The sequence below is a fragment of the Trachemys scripta genome, chromosome 5, assembly GCF_013100865.1.
Source record: "Trachemys scripta elegans isolate TJP31775 chromosome 5, CAS_Tse_1.0, whole genome shotgun sequence".
NCBI lineage: Eukaryota > Metazoa > Chordata > Testudines > Emydidae > Trachemys > Trachemys scripta.
In genome coordinates, this window is record NC_048302.1 from 115,478,986 (window position 1) to 115,498,223 (window position 19,238).

The following is a 19,238-nucleotide window of genomic DNA, read 5'->3' on the forward strand; positions in this document are numbered from 1 at the left end:
AGGATGTGGAAAAATTGGAAAGAGTCCAGCGGAGGGCAACAAAAATGATTAGGGGTCTGGAGCACATGACTTATGAGGAAAGGCTGAGGGAACTGGGATTGTTTAGTCTCCAGAAGAGAAGAATGAGGGGGGATTTGATAGCAGCCTTCAACTACCTGAAGGGGGGGTTCCAAAGACTCATAGACTCATAGACTTTAAAGTCAGAAGGGACCATTATGATCATCTGGTCTGACCCCCTGCATGCTGCAGGCCACAAAACCGTCCCTACCCCTTCCCCGGACTCTGCTGTTGAAGTCCCCAATCCTGTGTTTTAGTGACTTCAGTTGGCAGAGACCCTCCTGCTAGTGATCCCTGCCCCATGCTGCGGAGGAAGGCAAAAAACCTCCAGAGGCTCAGCCAATCTACCCTGGAGGAAAATTCCTTCCCGACCCCAAATATGGCGATCAGTAAGACCCCGAGCATGTAGGCAAGAGTCTCTAGCCTGACCCCTGTTAGCCATTATACTATTTACCTACCATTGCTTGGTATTCCTCGGCTACTATGTTTTACCATTAAACCATTCCCTCCATAAACTTATCTAACTTAATCTTAAAACCAGACAGGTCCGTCGCCCCCACCGTTTCCCTCGGAAGGCCGTTCCAATATTTCACCCCTCTGACGGTCAGAAACCTTCGTCTAATTTCAAGCCTGAACTTCCCCACGGCCAGTTTATATCCATTCGTTCTCGTGTCCACATTAGTACTAAGCTGGAATAATTCCTCTCCCTCCCTTGTATTTATCCCTCTGATATATTTAAAGATAGCAATCATATCCCCCTTCCGCCTTCGTTTTGTCAGACTAAACAACCCAAGCTCCTCTAGTCTCCTTTCATACGACAGGTTTTCCATTCCTCTGATCATCCTAGTCGCCCTTCTCTGCACCCGTTCCAGTTTGAGTTCATCTTTTTAAACATGGGAGACCAGAACTGCACACAGTACTCCAAATGAGGTCTCACCAGCGCCTTATACAACGGAAGCAGGACCTCCTTATCCCTACTAGATATACCTCGCCTAATGCATCCCAAGACCGCATTGGCTTTTGGATGGAGCTCGGCTGTTCTCAGTGGTGGCAGATGACAGAACAAGGAGCAATGGTCTCAAGTTGCAGTGGGGGGAGGTCCAGGTTGGATATCAGGAAAAACTATATCACTAGGAGGGTGGTGAAACACTGGAATGCGTTACCTAGGGAGGTGGTGGAGTCTCCTTCCTTGGAGGTTTTTAAGGCCCGACTTGACAAAGCCCTGGCTGGGATGATTTAGCTGGGAATTGGTCCTGCTTTGAGCAGGGGGTTGGACTAGATGACCTCTTGAGGTCCCTTCCAACTCTGATATTCTATGATTCTATGAGACAGCCAGTCATCTCTGGCATCAAATTCTTCCTCATCTCCGGATGCTAAATTACAGTAAAATACAGCTAAAATACTTTGTTTCCCAATATTATTTTCCACATATGCAACTGCTGTAGATGAAACAGGGATATGAAGCGATTGGGAATAAAAGGGAGGTGGTCCTACAAAACAACACTGGTATTATGCACTCTCCACTATGGAAAAAATGTGAGAGCACCTATTCTGGTGTGTAAAACAGATTGGAACTAAATGGATATTTTAGAAGTCATGTGTTCTCTTTCCCATGAGGAGCCAAAACATAATTTACACCTGATGAAAGTATATTAAAAAAAGTTACATTCTTGCAGAATGTTTTCCTTTGTTTGGCTGGACTGATTTTCTGAGACGGTGGGCACACACAATTTTTACTAGGCTCAATGGGAGTGGTGGGTATTCTGTTTGGTTGCTTAATGTTAATCATTCAAGTGTCAAAATTTTAGCCTGTTCATGATTCTTCACACACACACACACACACACACACACTTTTCACAGTATACGGATGCAGTATTGCCTCAGTGCAACACAGCACAAACATTTGTATCTTAAACAATTGAAAAGAAACATCCATGATACTTTATATCTCATAAAAAGACCTGGTGTAACGCTTCAAACTTTCTGAAAACAATTACTTTCCCCCCAAGATAGAGAGTTTCTGTCCTGCATACCTCTGACTCAACTGACATAAAGCACAGGCTCATCAAAGCATTGCTATAGGACATGCAGTTTCAAAATAGAAATATTAATAATGCTACTCAAAAAACCAAGTGATCTGTTTTAAAATTAAAACAATAACAACCCCCTAAGATATAATGGGTGATGGTGTTAGAATAACCATCTATTATCTGAAGCTATGCTACACAGTTATAAATTCATATGAAAGAAATAGTGTATTGGTAGGATAAAAGAAATGTCAACTGAACAGAGTTAAATTAGTCTTTCACAGAACTAAAAAGGAGAGACCTAGACAGGACAATCTCTGAAAAGAGCTGTTATCAAGACCCAGGAACTCTGTGGTAACTGCCAGGCTTTTCTACAGTTGAAATACCAGTAAACTAAAACAAGCAAACAATAAGGTTGATGATAATGTCACATAATTCTAAACAAGAGAGGTGAGCCTTGGAACTTGTGTTACTGCAGATCAAGAGCAGGATTATAGACAAAAACAAGTTTCTGCTATTTCAAAGCAGAATGGATTCAGGGTAAAGCTGAATCATGCCTACATACATCCGATAACATGTAGTTATCAGAAAACCATAAAAAACAAAAGTAGTCCTGCAAGATGATGGAGACTCCATATAGATGGCATGAGATTCTACTGTGCAAAAGATGAACTCATAAATGACATAAAAGGATGTTCCACAGAACATACAAATGCAATCTTCTCTGACTGGACTTATGGAAAGTCATGTCATAAGTATGGTGGTTCTTTTGATTCAGCTGGGATGACTTAAGCTGTTTGCTTCCCTAGCTGAAAACACCTGGCTTTTCACTAGCCCAAAAACCAGGATGAAAAACTAAGAACTGGATCCTTAGCTGGCCACTTAGCTGGCACTTCCTTCTGGGAGTAACTCAAGATGTGCTCCAGATAAGCACCATATTATTATATTTAATTATTTATATTGCAGAAACATCTAGGAGAGCCAGACATGGACTAGGACCCCATTATGCCAGCTGCTATACAAACACAAGACAGATAGTCCCAGCCCCAAAGAGCGTACAATCTAAGTTAACTCATTCCTTCTTTTAAATCCTTGAGGGAAGACCTCAGTGGAAGGCATACAATACTACCTGAAATAATGGTACCTTGACATTAATGGAATTTTGAGACCAGCCATTGCAAGTTTTCAAATGGAGCTGGAGAATTTATGTACATTCATTCTGCTTGATAGGTAATAAAGACTTTTATACATGTAGTTTTATTTTCAGCTGATTAATTGTTTTTTCTAAGTTACATGCCCTTCAGAAAGTATGACCTTAAGTTTAAAAGCCTGTAAATGATTTAAATGTATACAGGACAAATCATCAGCTAATATAAATCAGTGTATTCTGTATGCTGATTTATAACAGTTGAGGATCTGACCCATAATGTGTATTTACTTCTCTTTCACTAATAAGATTCATTCGATAGGTCTACAAAAATATTTTGATTTAATATGTGGTTAATGAAGAGTCTTGAGCCTAGAACATTCATTACATTAGTTCAGCATGGTACGTACTTTAACTGTGCTTAGGTGCTGTGAAACTAGAGCTTAGGGACAGTACATCTTCAGTTGTGTCAAATGAAATTGACAACTTTTCAGACAAAGATAGAGAAGTTTGAACTATTTAATGTCTGGTTTTAAAGAAAAGGGGCCAGATCCTCAAATTATGTGAATCAGTACAGCTCCTTTCATTGCAATGGAACTATGCCAATTTAGAGAATCTAGTTGAGAATCTGACTGAGGATTTTACTATTGTTTTAACATTTGGTTAAAGTATTGTAAGGGGTTATTGTAGACCAAGATTACAGTTACAGATCACCTGTAATTGTACCTTCTTTTTAATTTTAGAAGAAACTAAAAGTATTTTTGAATCATTAAGTGCATACTTGGGATTAACATGTGGTATTTGGATGTGCATGTGTGTGCGTGCGCGAGAGAGAGGCAAAAGCTTAGTTATTACTTATCCTTACCTAGGTGTGGTAATTTAGAACTGAAATGAAACTGTATTAATTGTTAGCAGTGTTGTTGTAGCTGAGTTGATCCCAGGATATGAGACAGACAAGGTGGGTGAAGTAATATCTTTTATTGGGACAACTTCTTTTGGTAGAAGCTACAAGTTTTCTTTCTTCTTCAGGTCTGGAGTTGGAAGCAGACGCTTCCTTCCCCAGATCTGAAAAAGAAAAAAAGAGCTCTGTGTAGCTCGAAAGCTTGTCCCTTCCACCAACAGAAGTTGGCCCCATAAAAGACATTACCTTTCCGACCTTGTCTCCCTCTATTGTATTAAGTAAGTCATGGTTCAAATTTCTAACTTTGGAATAATTTTTGGTTGAGCTGTCACTGACAGTTCAATAAATTCTTATTGAAACAAAGCTTGACGAGCAAATATGCAAGGTCCTGCACTAACTAGCCATAGTTTCCATACTGGTACCAAAATCCTCTCCCCAGAATCACAGAGAATTATTTTAGGATGTTATACTGCTGCCCATCCCCGTAATGTCTGAGTGCCTTCCACATAAAATCAATACCAATGGAGAAAGTCTCTGGCGCTTGGCATTGCTTTAACAATTTGTGATAAGATTTTGATTACTAATATTTATGTACTTTTATTCTTTAGTTCTTTACATTTTAACTTCTTATTCTTACTTTGTAAACCCTCTCATAATTCAGCTTTGTTTTGCTTTTTTTGTAATTTCCTGTTCATCTTTCAAGTCAATATTTATTAATAAAATATATACATTTATAAGTATTCTTGAGTCTACGTTAGCTAAGAAACATGAAATTCAATGATTTCATATGAAATATAGCCTGGGTAATTAATTAATGACAACTATTTAATCCATGTGTTTTATGCTATATTAACCCTAATCTTCTCAGATTCCCAACCTGTTTTAAATCAAATACTTTAGTGAAATGCATAAACATCAAAAATTAGTTTTGAGGGCTGCATATCTATTTCACTTTCATGTCATTATCTGTCCTTATATGATAAAAGGTAAAATTTCTCAAAAAATAATCCCACCTCCCCTTTAGATTGAAAATACCAACCACCAACCACCTCTGGCCAGTGACCCAGGATTAAAAGCAAGACTTCTCATCAATACAGCTAGACAGTATGAATTTTAAATGTAAACCATCAAATCAATATCTAAGAATCTGTTTTACTATCTGGTATTCTACAGTGAGTTGCTGCAACTTGTCACAAGATGCAAGGGACAGTGCAAGAGGGCTGAACTAGATCAATACGTAAAGATCAATGGGGGAGAGCTTCACTGTAGAGATGCTTATATTAAATGTTGCTTCACTAGGGAGTTTGTTAATAAAGAATGGTGCTAAAGAATCACATGCAAGGAAATGGGGGAAGGGATGGGGTAATCCTACAGGCAGAGCATCATTAAACCGCAATCTTGCAAAGATTTATAAACATGTTTAACTTTGAGTAGGTCCCACTGAAGTTAATGGGACATGTGACTACTTGGTACGTACAGTTAAGCACATGTATAAATCACAGAGATTGGGGCCTAAGACTGGGAGAAATAATTCCTCCCCCCATCTTGAACGAAAAATGGAAATTTGGAAAGACAGTGGAAGATGTTTATTTAAATATATTAAATTGCAATAAAAAACAAGACAGAAGTTTTAATTGAATAATTAAAGAAATCTTACAGTATTTATTTATTCTAACTGGGTGTATGTGTTTTGGGAGGATAATGAAACACCTTTTTAATCATAAATCATTTATGCCTGCTTCAGTACTATATTTTTTCTTACTCTTTGATAGCTACAAGTACATAAATCAGACAATTTTCTTTTTACTTTTATTTAATTTTAATATATTTGCATAATCAAGGGGAAAGATGCATAACTAATAACTGTCTTTCTGCAGGAGCAGTTCCTAATTTTCATTATCTATTTTAAATTATTATCACAGAAGTGCTCTACACCAAAGACAATCTTACATTGATGGGGCTCAATCCTGCAGATGCTCCACAGGGTATTTCCTACTGAATCCAGGGCGATTTCTGCACAAAGAAGGACCCTTTACAGGATTGGGTTCACTATGTGTAAAGTTGGAGTGATAGATCTTTAATGACAACTGTAATTAGGAAATTTATGAGAAGTAAAATTACCAAAATGTGGGCACATTTTTATATCTAAGTTACATAAAATGGGGGACATGATGGAACAATGGATACATGCATTATCAACACAGTCTTAAAGCCCAAGTCCAGACCTTCAATATGGAAAGCAAACCTTTATTAACACATGTGAGTGAAGTGTTATGAGAGCTCAGATTAAGTTGAACTGTTTTTTGTACGTCACATGACCTCACAGTTCTCACTTGGAACAGACCTACTTTTACAGCTGCATCTGAACACACATAATGTGAATATTCCCTCCCCCTCACCCCCCACCTGCACCAGTCTGATGACAGACTTGCATGAGGACAGAAGCAGTAATCAGAAGATAATTTCTTAAATGTAAAGCTCACACAAAAGGAACACAAGTTCTCTCTTTTCCAGTCCTACAACAAGCAACATTCATTTGGAAAGGTCAATATTAATTAGCAAATCCAGCAGGGACATTCTGTCAGGGTTTGTAGGTGTGTGTGTCTGGTTGTTCTTTGTTTCAAATGAAGGATAATCCATATTCAGTTAGAGGTCAAAAAACTGTCACTACTATGTAATCCCAGTGTCCTTTCAAAGGATGTTATTTTGATTTAAAAAATCAATGTGGTCCTTTTATTTTCTGGTTTCTTTGTCTCGTTCTATGGTTTGGTGGCTGCTTTAGCTTTCTTGAGTTTAGTATCTCTAGATTCTATCAACAAAAGAGAAGGTATGTGATTCCTCTAATTGCCAGACTGGGAGTAACTGGCTGAAGTTCAGAAGAAGTGCTGACCATTGTAAGGAGGAAAGTGCATGAAACTTACTGAAAGTGCATCAATCTTACTAAACGTTGTACTGTTGATTATGGTCTAGATTTTCAGAACTGCATGGGCAGTTGCTGGTGAATGTGTGCAAATGGTCTCTCAGATGTCCAAGTGATGACCTGCATGCAAAATTCATGTAATTGTGTATATAAACTAGGCAAGCAATATGCCCGCTCATTCTTCATATTCAAGTTGTGAAAATCTGGACCACTTGTATACTGATAACATACAAACACCTGCAGCAACACGTACTTAGTTTTAAAATATGATTAAAATAAGCAATGTTTTCATCATTTTTCATCAAAAACTGCAAACATTTCCAAGTAGAACATTTCCCAGGCCTCCTGTGGTGGGTAATTTCGCCTTCTCATTTTAAGATCTTCCTCTGTTCTTAATACACCAGGCCATGCATGGAGACCAAATGGGTGTTTTTAAGTGGTTCCTGCTTGAAGCCCTTGTTTCTCAATCATGTGAAATCTTTTAGAGTTGAAAGCCTGAACTCTGATGGAAATTTATAAGCCATGAGAGTTATGTGCTAGGGGAGTTTGTAAACTTCTGAAAGCTCCATAGGATACTCTGGTATCGCTTATAACTAAACAGATTCCATCTTCCTTGCTTCAATCACTTCAACACAGTTCCTCCCTCATATGGCACACTTTGCATGTTGGCAATGGATCTCTACAAGTATCTTAAATCAGCTGAGTTAGCTGATTTAAAACACACCATGGAAGAAGTACATATTTTATAGTCTATAGGAATATCCAGAGGTAAAAGAAAATTCAACTTTAAACAAAATATGTGGTTTAAACTGATTACATCCTATAGGGCTGAATTTTCAAAAGTGCATAAACTGTGCCAAGACTCCAGTGACTCATTATTTATTCACAGTGGCATATTTTTTCCCTATCTTTTGCCTCTAGCTCTCTGCCCAATTCTTCATTCTAACCTTCAAACACCTGTTAAAGGAGCAGTGGTCCTGCCCAACCCGAAGTAAAACAGCTATAAATTTAGAAATATGTATTGAACTCAGACTCTTAATTAAAATAGCTTGAGTATTGATATTGCACTTGCTTCTAAACTAAAGCTTTAGACTGAAAATGTAGGCCTACAGAAGTAGGTCATGTATAAAGAGAAGGATGATCAGAGCCAGATGCATGTGGTCCATTAGCAAAAGTAGGTGAACATTGACATGGCTCCAATACGGACACACTTTAATGAACATTTCAAAGTTGTTTATCAAATGTTAGCAGGGGCCGCTCCAGGCACCAGCGCAGCAAGCGCGTGCCTGGGAGGACAAGCCGCGGGGGACGGCGTGCCAGTCGCCGTGAGGGTGGCATGCCTGCGGGAGGTCCACTGGTCCCGCAGCTTCGGCAGCAATTCAGGACCGGCAGATCACCCGCAGAAACGCCGCCAAATCCACGTGACTGCCTGACTGCCGTGCTTGGGGCGGCAAAAAACAGAGCTGCCCCCGAACGTTAGTATTTGATGATCTTTCAGTGAGCTATGTAAATAGATCTGGTGGTCTCAGACCAGTGCCTAGGACACAGTTGTCCACATCACAACTAACTGCGCTAATTGGCAGCCTATTAGTAGTCCTGGCAGGGGCAACACTATATGAATGGGCATGAAACCCTCTTGTCCCAAGATTTGCATCCTTCAGGTTAGGGTTGTGACACATTGTTGGGGGAAATTTTCCAGTGTTGCTACTGCCCATGCTGGTTTCTAGTCTATGAATATACTAAGGACTTTGACCTCTCTGTCTAGCAATGTAGCAGCCTTCAAGATTTTTTACCATACTGCGTTAATGTACTTAGTGTAACCCATACTAAGTATATATTTATACAGTACTATATATGTGCATGGTGCATAGATACCTACAAATGAAGGTTCCTGCCTCAAAAAGCTTGAAATCTACATTAGACAACACAGAAAAGGATTAAAATTAAAAGGTGGGGAGGGAAGCATAAGGGAAAGGAGTGTAAAACAGTAATAGTTCATGAGATAGGCTTATTACTCATATGATCTTATAAAAGCTACTCATTGGATTTTGTTTATTTCTGATAATACTGTAATATATTTTATTCTGGGGACAGTGTCTGGAAAAGGGGCTCTGGAGAAGGTCAGTGACTGAAAACTGACTAGAAGAAGTGAATTTTGAGGGGAGATTTGAAGTAGGAGAGTGAGGTTGCATCATGCCCTAGGTCAAAGAAACTGTTCTAAATACGGGAGTGGAGTAACTTATGGGGAAAGGTTGCATAAGGGCAAGCTGAGTTGGCCTGGGGAGGGTATTGGGAATACACAGAAATCATTTGTAAAACGGGTGTATAGTGGTATAAAATTCATGGTGCAGATATCAAAGAGACTGTCCTGCTAACATCTGAAAGCCTGGCTGATTTATTTTAAGATGAATGCTTTAGACTGCTGCAGAGTTTATGGAACTAGAGTTGCATGTCAGGGTGAGCTATAATCAAACCAATCCAATCGGCAGTCCTCAGTACTCTTCCTTGTAATGCTTTGAAAGTTCTATCATTAACCTTATCAATTTTTCTGTTGTACATGCTCCACACTCCGTTTCTTAATGAGCTTGACTCAAGTTTAGTGCAGCAATGCTACATTAAAGGGCTATTTTCTAACTCACAGATCTGGAAAATAGGGTTTAATCAATGACCATTAGACCTTGCTTTCCCTTCTGGCATAAAATGCCTTCTTTTCATTCAGGGTTCCTGTATTATTGTTTTAATAGGTTCTGATTGGCATTTGGCACTGTGTTACAGGGGCAGACAGGCCCTATTAATAGGAAGAAATGAAAGTATTATGGAAGAAAACAATGTAAGCAGGACAGAAAAACTCAAAACTAAGACCCAAATTCTGTCACGCTCTCTTCTTTCCTCATGACATCTGATTTCCCCTCAAAGTACAAAGGCATACAGCCAACAAAGGCAAAATACCACCAAAAATTATTGTGGAAGGTTATTTTCTAGGAATAAACAATCCTAACCAATGCTAAGAACATGTTTTTTTTCCTTGCATCTGATGGGCTCAATCATGACGGTTTTACTCAGTGTCTACTTCTAAAGAAATTCACCCCTGTGCAGAGACCTATGCACCACTTACTGTGCATTTACGCCCTCAAATGCTTATTTCCTATTAATAAGACCTGTCTGCCTCAAAAGACTTCAGTGGGAGCTGAGTGGTACGTATGCTTTTTGTGTTTCCTTTACACAAGAAAGATTTCCAGTTACTCTGTAAACCTCCCATTGACTTCAACAATGTCAAGTAGACATTGAAGGCCTGATTCTATGAAGCTTAGAGTGCCTGAGAAAGGCTCAATCCCAGGATTTGGCTCCATGATAGTTAACAGGTGTTCATCAGGTTCTCAGCTTCTCATTGGAACTGGCCACATGACACTAGCTCAGATCTCAGCAGACTGTGAGAAAACAGGTTGTGAGCTCAAGAAAATGTGCCGGTGCCAACCTGCAGTAACAAGCACAGAGCAACTCAGCAGCTGTTAGATTATTAGGAGGCGGAGCTCCCCATTCTGCTCCTCCTCCACATGATGTTTTGGGCCACTTTTCCCCTGGCCTAGTCACAATACACATTTCTGCCGCAGCATTCTCATTTACATTGAATTTTGTGCTCTATGTATCTCAATAGCCAGAAAACCATGAAGATACTAGGCATCTCCACTAATATGAAGGAATGGAATAATACAATAATGGGCCCAGTTTTCTTCCTAGTCAAGCCAATGGGGATTCTGAAATTGACTTCCATGGGACAGTGATCAGGCCCTACATCAGTACTGGGCCTATCTGAACACTGATGTGAGTGGAATTTTTTATATTTGGACAAAGGACGAAAATGATTTCATCTATAGTTTTAATCACATACACATGGCAATTGCTACTGAAACACGAAGAGAATCAAATGGGAACTTGGGTCTAGATAAATATAATAGTTCTATATGTATTTAAGTATTTTGTGAAAAGCAGGAAGGAAAAAAGTTCACAGGCTGGTGTGATCCCACATAGCACATGTTCCCTTTGTTACACTAGTAATTATTTCAGTTCATGCACTGTATGAAGTGCAGACTGGATTTCATTTTTATGCACCCTATGACTAGGGCCCAGAAGCCCCCTGCAGGAGGCCTCAGGGTCCTGAAAGGAGCAGTGGAGCTAAGTCCTTCAAGCAGCCTAGAGAAATCGGCAGCCAATCAGGAGGCTACAAGGGGCTAGCCAATTAGAGGGTTGCAGGCTAGTTTAAAAGGAGCTACAGTGCAGACCAGCATCAGTTCCTTGCTTGTGTCAGAGGAGTTCAGATGGTGCTCCTGGCTGGCTAAAGGGAACTGTAGCACCATGGACAGCTCAGTGCTGGCAGGGACTGGGAGAGAGAGAAAGAGCTCCTGGCTGAATATAGAAGAGCACTGGTGAATGCTGGGGCTGCAGGGAAGTGGCCCACGAAACTGAAAGCAGTTTTGTTAGAGACATGGTGATCCCTGTGCTAGAACCTGGAGTAGTGTGCCGGCCTGGGTCCCCATAGGCCACTGGGCAAGTGGCTTACAATTAGACAGCGATAAACCCCCAGAAGTTGATCTGAACTGTTAAGAGGCCCAGTCGGAGAGCTGGGGCCAGAACAGACTAGAGTGGGCAAAGAATCTCTAGGGAGGAAACCCTGGGGGCATGGTCCCTTACCAGGGCCAGGAGTGCTTAGACATTGGACTAATATCCAAGAAGGGATCTGTTTGACGTGTGTTCTGTACAGACTGTGAGTGACTTGGCCAGAGGGCTGAGTCACTAGAAACTGCTAGAGAAACTACCAGAAGGGGGTCACCATAAACTCAGAGAAGTGCAGACACACCTGACCAGAAGGGAGCACTCACAAGAGGTGGGTGCCACGCTGTTACACACCCGTTCACGCTGACTTAATTATAAACAAAAATTAAAGATCTTCTTTAGCTTCTACTTTTTAGTAGCTCCAGCAAAATTCAGAGTCCTAGTTAGATAAATATTTGAGGTGTGGCAAGTCTTGTACCATTAAAAACTTTTTGCACCTGTTTCATTCTTAACTCCCTATGTATGGTACTCATAGTCCACTGTTCGCCTGCTTCTTTATGTGCACGTTATGGCCAATATCAATGCTGACTCCAGACAGGTCCAATGGGGAAAGTGATGCAGGGAACTCCTTTTCCCCAGTTCACCCCTGCTGGGGCGGGGGGTCATCATGGTTTGTCTGCGTACGCTCTCTGAACAAAAGACCTGCAAAAGCACTAGAACTGACAGAACTGCATAGGGCAGATTAGAGATGTAGCCAGGCCCCATCCTCCCAGTGTATCAACTCGTATCAGGTGGGAAGCAGTGGGAGAAAGCACATAGTACACTTTTTGTACAAGTATAGTAAGTGCTGCTCCCTGAATGTCCCATTATCTCTCCCTTTTACCACTACGTGGGCACTAGAGCTGCTAAGCTTCTCCACAGGTTTTCCCACTGGCAGTCAGAGCTATAATTTAACCATTTATCTTTAGGTTCAATATTTTACCCTCGCCCCATGCAAGAAAACACGTCAGAACCAGGTAATGTGAGTGCCATTTACTGGTTTAGTTTTCTCTTTCATTATGTATTAACCTCGGTCCATTTAAAAAGCTGCTCCATGGCAAATGCCCTCTCCATCATATCACCTTGATATCTTTACACTATCACACTTAATCCATTCTCCAGCTGGGTTTCAAAGGATTTCATATGTCTATGCTCTCCTATTTGGACTCTAAGGAGCTGATAGCCAGATTATTTCGTACTGTAATGTATTCCATACCTCACTTCTTAGACTCTTCATGAAAGAAGACAGCTTCATGGTAATTTATATTCTGGTACTATCATGAATTTAAGATAACTCCCTTTTTCCATTTGCAGATTCCACATTCCTCATTTGGTCATCAGGTGAAATAGCTACAGCTTCTTGATATGAATTTCACAAGCTATATACATCCACATTAGGCCAACTACAGAATACTTTTTATAGTACCACAACGTTTTATTCCTTTTATTGTTCAATTTTGAAATAACCTCCTTTCCTATATTATATGCCTTATATATTATTAGTTACTTCATTTGTTTAGTTGAGCAAAAACAATGCTTAGAAACTACATTTATCTGAAAAAATTGGGGCCAAAACTTCAAGTGATACCTTAACATTCATGCACCCTGAAAATTCTTCCCTTGATTTTTTTTTTATAGTTTGGATGGACAAAATATGCTTGCCCCAAAACTCAAATCTGCACTTTAAAATAGCAGATGCACATCCATACTAAACAGTACTTTCATAGACTCTTCACAAAGAGACTATCTAAATTGTTCAGAACCATCTGTCTATTGATAGAGGGTTGTGGACTTTTCACTCAGCTGTGTTTGTAGTATGAACTGCAAGGAGGAGGAGTTAGAGAAGTGCTTCCAATCAAGTCCCTAAATAACTCTTGTATAGATTCAATGGTTTGCTCAGTTTTTGTCACTGTTTTGTTTTCTTTAGCATGTCTGCAACTGACAAGTTAGCACATTTCGTAACATGTTGCACTCCAGTACATACACAGAGATGCACTATCTACAAATGATGAACATTAACAAGTGTTTGCAGCAAAACATAGCTTAGGAACTTACGTTTGGAATGTTTGTCACAGAGGGCTGATGCCCTCATGTCACAGAGTCTCAAGGATCCTTTGCTGCTGCTGTAGACAAAGAGATTGCAATGGTGGGGATGAAACTCGGATGCAGTAATCACTTCCGTCAAGTCCTCCATGTTGGCTGGCTTTATATCTACAATGTCTGAATGGAGGTTTTATTAAGGAAAATTAAATTGGTTACAAGTAAGTTATGAATCTTGCCACCTCTTTGAAGGCCGCATGTTTGTACGGACATTTTCCACATGTTTACAGACAAATAAATTAGTTTTGAATAAAGCATTCTCATTTGTTTGAGAAGAGACATTCAGCATTATTCTGTTTGGCAGTAGCTTTTCTTATTTGATGGTTGCACTACAGAGACAATTAAATTTTCATAACAAAATTAATCTAGGACCATTATCTAACATACCTTACTGTGGGTGTCATGAATATGCCTACATTTGCAGTAAAGTGTTGGTGATGGAGATATGGCAGTTGAGGTTTTCAGATCTGTTCAGAGGATCTGATCACCTATCTTTAATTTAAACTAAAGGAGAATCAGTAGCTAAATACCCTGCATTGCTTGGCAAATCACAATCATCAGTATTTCCCCACAACTGCAGTGGCAATTACTGCTGTAGCTCAGATAACACTGATGTATAGATAGCAGCCTCTGTACATCTCACTTTCCCTCCATCCAGTCTACTTAAAATATTGCTGCTAAGATAACTTTCCTCTCCCACTCTTTCGACCTCATCATCCCCTCCTTCACTGGCTTCTTGTCCTTTGCTGTATCAATGTCAAGGCCCTTGTCCTCTGCTTCAGTGCTTCACAGTTTGCCCCAGCCTGCTCCACTGCTCTTATTTCCTCTTTCTTTCCCTCTCATTCCCTCCTCTCCTCTAATCCTCTCTCCTACAACCTCCCTTGGGTCTGCTTCTCCCATTCCCAGCTTCATACCTTTACCCATGCCCTTCCCTGTGCTTGGAATTCCTCCTTCCAATATACTCCTTTCCTCTCAGCCTAATTCTATGCTATATACAACACTGGGTGGTTAGATAACCTAGAGCAGTGTTTCTCAAATGCGGCCTCCAGAGGCTTTTCTTGCGAGAACCCCTGACCTAGAGGTTGGACGGTGGTACTAAAAGAAGTTGATTTTATATTGTTTGTAGTGCATGTTCTTAGAATCTCGGGCCAAGGAGATGGAAAGTTGTAGGATGATAGAGGCTCTTTGCTGAAACAGCAAATAGAATTAGAACCGTAAACAGACATTCAGAAGTGTCATGGGCTATCACAAAATGGTAGATGAATGTGAGCCACCAGGATATTTCAGACCTAAAAGATGCAAATGCTATGTAAGGAGGGGGAATAATTGGTTATAATTGACATTGACATACATTAATAGATCACAGAAGCTAGATAGACTGGAAGACCTAACAGGTTTCCCATCCACCCCTTATCTCCATCAGTGCAAGTGTCAAGAAAGTCTTTTTACTGGTAAAGGATATCAAGAAGGTCACTAACTAGTATAGCTAAAAGACTTTCAGCCAGATTCTGGTCTCAGCAGTTACATCAGTGTAACTCCACCGTGTTTGATGAGTTAATCTTGATTTACCCTGGTATATAAGATCAGAATCAAGCCTGTAGTCTGGACAATTTGTATGGTTGCCCTAAAATTATGGGAATCACTGCCTTACATCATTATGCAACTTAGAGAGGATTTTTAAAAAGGTATGTGCATTTTTTCACATGCAAATTGTATACAAACTCAGATGCACGTATGCAAACTGATGAGTGTGAATATGTACCAGTCTCAATGCAAAAATCAAGGTTTGTGCATGCACAAGAGTGCACGCTTGTATGCTGCTTTTGAAAATCGCACTGAGGGCTAAATTTCAAAAAATGGTATAAAAAAAAACTAGTGCCTCCAATTTTTCATTTTCTCACCTTTTCCAAATAGAATTTTTCAAAATGAGTCCAATCTTGCTCCCATTGAAATCAATGGGAATTTTGTCATTGCCTATAATAGGAGCAGGTTTGGGTCCTGCAGTTGTGAATACAAATTGTGTAGATGCCTAACTAATCTATCTGCACGGGCAAATGCATTTAGAAAGCATAAATCAGAGTGCTGTGTGTGTCAAATTATAGATGTGAAAATACGTAGACAATTTCAGGTGCTGAGTAAAGGACCTCTGAAAATTTGCCCAAATGTCCCATTTTGGTAAGAAAAAATCATAAACATAGAATATACTATTAGCTTCACTACAAATTTAAGTTCCAGCAGTGCAGTCCCTTATTACTGAAATCAATGTAAATTTCTGTGAAAAAAGGACTGTAGCTCTGAGTCATATATGGTCATATCTGAACTATATAACACACCAATTAAATATCCCACGTACACATCAGCCAATCAATCACTATTATTAAAAATTGATGTGATGCATAACTTATATGGTACTCCTCAGTCACAGCCATTCATATAGATCCCATGCTTTGGTGATCTTATGCTCTGGGAAAGACAAGAAAAATAAAAAACAAGAGAAGATATGGAACAACAGCTCAGGAAAGGGGAAGTGAGAAGAGAGATTTCTGGTGAAGAAAAGGAGGAAGGAATATTTCCTAGAAGAAGAGGATTTTAAGAAAGAAGTAGTTGAGGAGGTATTGTAATGGAGCGTTCATTTCCACACCAGCTCCGAAGGGGTGAAGGTGGCCCAGAAGGGCCCCATTAACCTTCACAGATGCACCTGATGGGAGGCCCAGGCATTGATAAATACTAATTGCTGATGATGCCCAGCTGGTAACGGATTATAAAAAGGAGAAGTTTGTAGTACCAGGAGGCTGCAGGGAGAAAGTCTGTAGTCACTTTCTGGGAGCAGGAAACCCAGCAGGGAGAATAAGTCCTGGGATCCTGCCTCTGGAAGAAGGGCCAACCCCAGAGGAGTTGTGGAGAAAGAAAGCCTGAAAAGGCAGGGTAGGAAGAAGCTCAGAGAAACAGCAGCAAGGAGGGGGACTGTGTAGACCTTAGCTGATGGTTATGGGGTCGCTGGACTGGAATCCAGTGTAGAGGAAGGACCTGGGTTCCCCTACCAGCCACTGGGAAGTGGTGCTAGACTGTTTGAGGTGCAATCTGAACAGCTAGTCCAGCAAGTCTTTGATACCCCAGAAAGGAAAGGGGGGGGTATATAGTGACCTAGCCAAGGGCTGAGTTGTGAGTAGGGAGCACTGTAAATTTCTGTAGTGATGGAATGACCACTAGCCATGCATGTGCCATGCAGGAAGAACTGCTATGCCATGCCTGCCCAGGAGGAGGAGGTGCTTTTGTGGTGAATGAACACCATTACAGGCATACAGTGAAAAGAAAGAGTAATAGTACGGCAGAGTATCTGAGTAAGACTATATTCTCACATGATCCTCATCATTGTAGTGTCTGCAAACCTTCCAAACACTAATGAATTTATTTTCACAATACTCCTGCGGAAGAGGAAAGTATTACTATTCTATCCTTCAGATAAGGAACTGGGGCAGAGAGAATAAGTTGCTTGCCCAAGGTCACACCGAAAATCCACGATAGAGCTGTGAAGTGAACACAGATCTATTGAATCCCAGAGCAGTGCCTTAAACATAAGACCCTCCTTCCCAGCTGTTATGCTTCCCAAAACATAAAATTTGAATCAATTGGCATAAGAGATAATTTGAACATTCCTGGAGAATGAGATAATAGGAAAATGTTGTTTTATTAATGGCCAGAAAAGTCATATGTTGTCTTACTAAGCCAGTCCCTGTGCTTGTTGAAGTAGACAGAAAAACTTTAATTGATTTCAGTGGGAGCAGGGTCAGGCCCATCACAGAAATTACAACTACTCTTTGATCTTTCCTGAGCCTGTAGATTTCAGAAGCATTAAAATGAAATTAAAATTTAAAAGTAACAATATGCAAGTGTAGATAAAATTATCATAAATTTGCCTGGCTTCACACTGACCATATCATATATTACACTGAATTGGTTTTAAAAAGAAAAACGGCAGTGAAGAATGGGAGTAGCTGGTGACATTTCATAACAAGAGGACATGAATTAATGTTGCATTTCAATGGCATTCCTAAGAAATTACTTACAGTATCACATTTGCATCCATCTCCAGGAATCCATCATCAATAATGTTAGTACAATGAATACCAAGATGTGGTAACACTGATTTACCACCTATTATGAAGTATCCCTAAATGTTCTTAAAATTCTAACGGGCAGAAATATCCTTTATTTGGTTATTTGCATTTGGTAAATCTGTCTGAAGAAATCTGTTAGTAAAAGCAATTGCTTTCGGTGATTGAATTGCTTTCAGGAGATCAGAGGAATTACGGTAACTCGATGCAAGAATTTCACCTGTTAGTGGAGAAGATGAATAATTGCTGAGTGATGAGAAAGATATAAAATATAAATAGAGTGTGCGAAACAGTCAGACCAAGTATCATTTTTCTGGAAGCTGAAGATGGTATTGATGAATTTCCCTTCATTGTACAAAATGAATAGCCCCACGCTGAATAATGAAATTAAATATTCCATTTCCCCAGCTGAAATACATAAAACACTTGGAACAGAAACCATTTCTAGATGCGATCTCCATCTCCATTGAGACAGAGTAGACTTCATTGCCTTTCGTGGATCATACATTAAATGTATGAACAAAACCCATAATTCCATCAGATTGAAGCAAAAATAAAACAAGTGTATAACCCCTATACTAAAGTAAAATAATCAAAAGAAACAAACTGGTGAAGAGATTTACCCCTAGTAAGTTTGTAATATGTGTAGGAACAGCCCAGTACTTTGACAGCTACATAACCCAATGTATCAGAAACAGATTATGTCACAGAAAAGAACATTTTTCTCATCTTTTAATTTTTGCCATCCATCTGACAACTATCAAGTATGGCTTGACAGGTGATGTGTGGGCACTGTATTTAAACTAGTATGACAAGAGACGGGCAAGCAGAACAGAAGCATCTCCCATGAGACACTTTGCATTTTTATTTTTCCATTTCCCCCTTATGCTGGGTTTTACCTGGTATTCTATAGCAGAGAAATAGAAAACAATTGGCCCAGGTACTCTGTTCTAGATCCAGCCCCCTTTGTGCAACCTGAGCTGCTCAAAAGAAGATGGAAGCTGGTAGTAGCCAGCCAAATGAAAAATTCCTCTGCTGGAGGGGACTCTTTTAGGGCACAAAGCTGATGGAAGCAGCTCCTACATTAACTGCCACCCCCTAATACCAGTGTACGGGGTGTACTGGAGGCAGGGAGGGATGTCTTGTGTAGAGCACAACTCTGCCACAACAGTTCACAGCTGGCATATGGGCCCTTAAGAATGAGAGCTAGCTGGTATAAATGGAGAAGTACTTACACTGGGTCTGATGCTCTGATATCCCCACATTCCTCTTGCACCAAGTGGATCTCAATGCAGGAGAGAATCTAGGCACACATGCTTTAGAAAGCTGGAAAAGCCATACAGTCTGATTCACCCTCGGTAGTTTCAAAGGGCTGCAATTC

The 19,238-nt window shown here is 40.1% G+C and overlaps 1 protein-coding gene across 3 annotated transcripts in view; it reads right to left on the minus strand.

Annotated features, from left to right (window-relative positions):
• The window catches only part of PPP2R2C (protein phosphatase 2 regulatory subunit Bgamma), a 270,028-nt gene that overhangs the window by 30,119 nt on the left and 220,671 nt on the right, over window positions 1-19,238 (minus strand). For all 3 annotated transcript variants that reach the window (XM_034770935.1, XM_034770936.1, XM_034770937.1), the window contains one exon: window positions 13,698-13,862. In XM_034770935.1, coding sequence (XP_034626826.1) covers window positions 13,698-13,862 — 165 coding nt within the window. The remainder of the gene's footprint in view (window positions 1-13,697; window positions 13,863-19,238) is intronic.